The sequence below is a fragment of the Acanthisitta chloris genome, unplaced genomic scaffold, assembly GCF_000695815.1.
Source record: "Acanthisitta chloris isolate BGI_N310 unplaced genomic scaffold, ASM69581v1 scaffold2951, whole genome shotgun sequence".
Taxonomy (NCBI): Eukaryota; Metazoa; Chordata; class Aves; order Passeriformes; family Acanthisittidae; genus Acanthisitta; species Acanthisitta chloris.
Genome location: NW_008656301.1, coordinates 32,929 through 37,001, shown reverse-complemented (window position 1 = coordinate 37,001; position 4,073 = coordinate 32,929). Strand labels below are relative to the sequence as shown.

General features: G+C 40.3%; 1 protein-coding gene across 1 annotated transcript in view; it reads right to left on the bottom strand.

Moving 5' to 3' along the window:
- LOC103811287 (myocyte-specific enhancer factor 2C-like) overlaps window positions 1-3,227 on the bottom strand; it is a gene marked incomplete at its 3' end in the record, with an annotated part of 4,716 nt that extends 1,489 nt beyond the window's left edge. Inside the window, exon 1 of the mRNA XM_009084250.1 lies at window positions 3,174-3,227. Within this exon, the coding sequence (XP_009082498.1) occupies window positions 3,174-3,227 (54 nt within the window). The remainder of the gene's footprint in view (window positions 1-3,173) is intronic.
- Between the last annotated feature and the right edge of the window lie 846 nt (window positions 3,228-4,073).

Sequence of the window (4,073 nt, the reverse complement as noted above, 5' to 3'; positions counted from 1 at the left end):
TGAACCTGTGAGATTCTCAGCTGGCACCAGTTCTCACTCGGTGTTTGGACAGTGCTTAGCACAAACCCCACTAGCACTGCAGTCCAAGCCCTCCTTCAGTGCACATGGACTGTTTCAGACTCAGTCTTCATTTAAAAAACTCAGAAAACAGAATTAGTTCTGCAAATTTCTCATTTTTTTCTTGCCATTTAGGACCACGGTAAAAACAAAAATATGTCTCTCTATTGCAGGTCAGTGACTTCCTCAGCACAATTCTAATATTGCTTCACAAAAATAGGTGAGGAGGAGACAGCAAAGGCAGCAAGATTGAGCTCCTTTGATACCTAATTTACTGCACTTGATTCCCTTCAGCTTAATGAAGATAAATGTCCTCCAGCTCATTCAGGCAGATAAAGCTGCTTAATTAATAATACAATGACAGTCTCGTGACAATTGTAATCCCCCAGAGGAATGGTCTATATATTCTGTTTTCAGTTCACACACAATCTCATCCCATTTATCAGATGCTTCTGACAAAACAGTAGTTTTTCTTCCCACATAAGTTATATGAACCTATATATAAAGCTCTCTCCCATTCTACTCACATTTTCAAACAAAAAAACCTAAACACACTAAACATCTGAACAGGACATGATGTGCATGTCCGTAAGTGACCTACAAACCAGCTCTATCTGCCATAGAAAAACTGACAGGACACAACTGAGCTGTACTTTGTGCTCAGCAAAACAAACCCTAAATGCTCTCCTCGTCTGGGTCAATGGGAAAAAGCTCAAAGTAAATATGTAATAAATGCCCAGTGCATTTTAGCATGTTAAAACTCTGCATTAGCTCCTAAAACCACAGGATACCTGTGGGGTTAAAGACCATCAGTACCTCTACACATGAAAAATAAGACCCCTAAGAAGAAGAAGAACTATTTAATCTCTCTAAAACCTTCTATAAAGAAGCTGCAGTACATCTGCATCTGTGACTTTCCACAGAAAAAGGATAATGTAAGCCTAATTCCATTTTTAGTCAGAGCTTAAAACCTCTTCCTGGTCACTAAAAAGCCCCAAAGGTGTAGGTCAAAAACCAGCCAGAAACAAAACTTAGAGCTTGATCTCCATATTTTGCTTCAGTCACAGCAGTGGCACAAGTGGGCTAAAATTTGATACAGATGCACTGATTCTCTTCCTCTCCATTGTTTCCATCTGAACAATGAGATGGAGATTTAAAAAACAAAACAATTCCCCCTGAAAGAAAAAAAACACCTCACCAAAGTCAGGGTAGAGGATAATGATATTTGTATTTCAAGCAGAACAAACCCAAGGTTGTCCAGCTTCCCCCAAATACACTAAAAGAAAGGGATGAGGGGGATCAGTTTTCACCTCTTCCACGTGCCTTAAGTTCTAGAGCAAGATCTGAAAAGAACTGAAGTTATTAATTCATTACTTTTACTACGTGTGCTTAAGACATTTATCTACATCAAACACACAGTCACTGAGTGATTAAAGCTGTTCAAACACAATACTTGGCTTTCTCCCAAGCTCCAATAATACTTTTCTTGCTATATATAGACTTCTTGGAGTTTACATTGCTTTAAAGTGATACAGGGAGAAAAACAATCCTGATTTCACCACCAAAACAATGGGCTCAGAGCTGATGTGTCAGCAGCAAGACAGTCCCCTGGAACTCTGACACTGCCCAACGTCATGGTGGAGCTCAGGAGTCAAAAAAGCAAAGCAAAGAGCAGAAAGGGAGCAGAGAACAAGCAGCATTACAGCACTGTGTAAGTTCATGTTTTCCATGCATCCTGAACCCTGTGCAGCTCCGGGTCCCAAAATAGCAGAGCAACACTCAGGAAGGTTTAGGGGAAAGTAGAGAGAGGTGTGGAACAAATTCTGTATGAAACAATGAAGGGAGCGAAGGTGTTTCAGCCTCAAAAAGGTTTTCAAGACAAAACAGGCAAATGTGGGAGAGGTTCACAGAGAAACAATCAACATGGACAGACTAGGTAAGGAATCACTGTTGCCTCTTCCAGACAAGAGCTAAATAAGTGGCAGACCCAAGACAAAGTGTAAATGAAAAGGTGTTTCTTGAAACAACAGGTAATAGAGCCATAGGAAATTCCAGACAAAAGATGCTGTAAATGCTGCAAGGTTCTAAGGGCTCAAAGGATAACTGAACAAGTTCCCTGGCAGGGGGAGGGGAAAGCAAACAAAAAAATCCATTAATGGTTACTAAATATACGGAAACCACATCCAGCTCAGGAAATCCCTGAGCTAAGAATAGTTAGGAGCTGGAAGAGGATTACAGAGTCCTGTACCATGTGCATCTCCATCCCACACGTATTTGCTTATGACCATCACTGGACAAAAGGCACCAGAGGCATCTTTGGTCTGAGCCACCAGGACTGTCCTTAAAGATCCAAGTCATTCCTACAGGAATTTTCCTTTAAAATGGTGGTGCCAGGAATCTCATATCTCACTATATAACCTTGATTGGATGTTGAAATGTATTTCATAACTCATGTAGCAGTTTAGAAGTTAAGAGCAAACACAGCCACTAGAGTTATCAACCTTGGGGACTATTCAAGCTCACAGGACACCTCTGTTAGGGTAAGAGTGGCCAAGAAAGCACCTTTCCCCGAAACAGTTCACTTTTGAGTTCTCTTCCCTTTTGACTGACAATTTTCCAAGACTGTTGTAAGCAACAGCTCTTACAAGAAATACAAATCAATTCTTTTCAACAGAATCATGTTAATGAGATTCATTACTGCATCCAAACCACTACGGATCATTATCCACAGCTACGTCAAACTCGAGGCTGCAGCAATTGCCTTTATTGGCTCCTGTCTGAATTTCACATCCTTTCTCTTCAGCAGTAAGTATTTCTAGTACCTGCCAGATCAAGGTGTCTGTTTCAAAACCCTCCTCCGGTGTACTGAAACTCCAGGCTAGGGCACCACTTAAATATCAACAGTAGTTTTACAGTACATTTGATTTCAAGTAATAATTGTTATTACAATTTTCCCTCAAACAGTTGCAAAACTATTGAGCCATTTCTTATTCACATTCTGGCAATGGCATCTGTAGACACATGCAGCCAAAGCTCAGCTTTAGGCCAGTGACTTGAGATGCATGGACTCAAACTCTGCCTGATGAGCTGTTTCCCACAGACACCGTGTCTCTCACCTGTCTGTTCCGCTCATCCATTATTCTCGTGATCTGGATTTTCTTTCGCCCCATTTTTGGCTGCTTCTTTCTTTCGCTTTGCAATCCAGAAATACACTAATCCAAGAAATGTCCTTCTTCAGTATTCTAACACATGATACAGTTTTCTGTTCTTTTGTCTTCAGCTTGAGAAACAGTTCCTATTTCTTCTTATAAGCACCTAAAAATTAAAATGTTGAAAAAAATTAATTCATAATTTACTCCAGAGGAAGCATCAGTAAGCACTTGCATAGCCATAAAACATCTCAGTGAAAAAACAAGTCTTTTCACTAGTAAAATAGTATATACTACATCCTTTGTCCCAATTAAACAAACAACAAATTCAAATGTCCTATCATTTCATACACCTTCAACTGGATGCCTTAAAAACCTACAGTTGTCCCAGGGACAGTGCTCAGCACTCAAAGCTTTAGAGGCCTTGAGTTCTATGAGGTTTCAAGCCCACAAAGATTTGATATTTTAGGAAACAGAAATACTTTGTATTTCCTGTTCCTCTTGTAAGTTAATAATAAAGATAATGAAACAAAGCCATGAGAATACAGAGTTTGTGTTCCTAAACTAAATTACCTCTCATTTTGTAAGACAGTATTTGGGGTGTCAGTGGGAAGCAGGAGGGAGAAGCAGAGGGAATCTCATTACTTGGAAAGAACAAAGATCACAGAACATATTTTTGAACCAAAACTATTGCCCAGCTCCCATGACACTGATGAATAATTAAGACATTCACACAGCTCCTCTCTCCACAATAACCTGTGAGTTACACACCTGCCAATCCCCAGTACCAGTGCAGCCCCTGGTTCACCAGGGCTATGGTTTACAAAGAGATCTGTGCATGCAGCTTGAACAGCCACTGTGCCATCA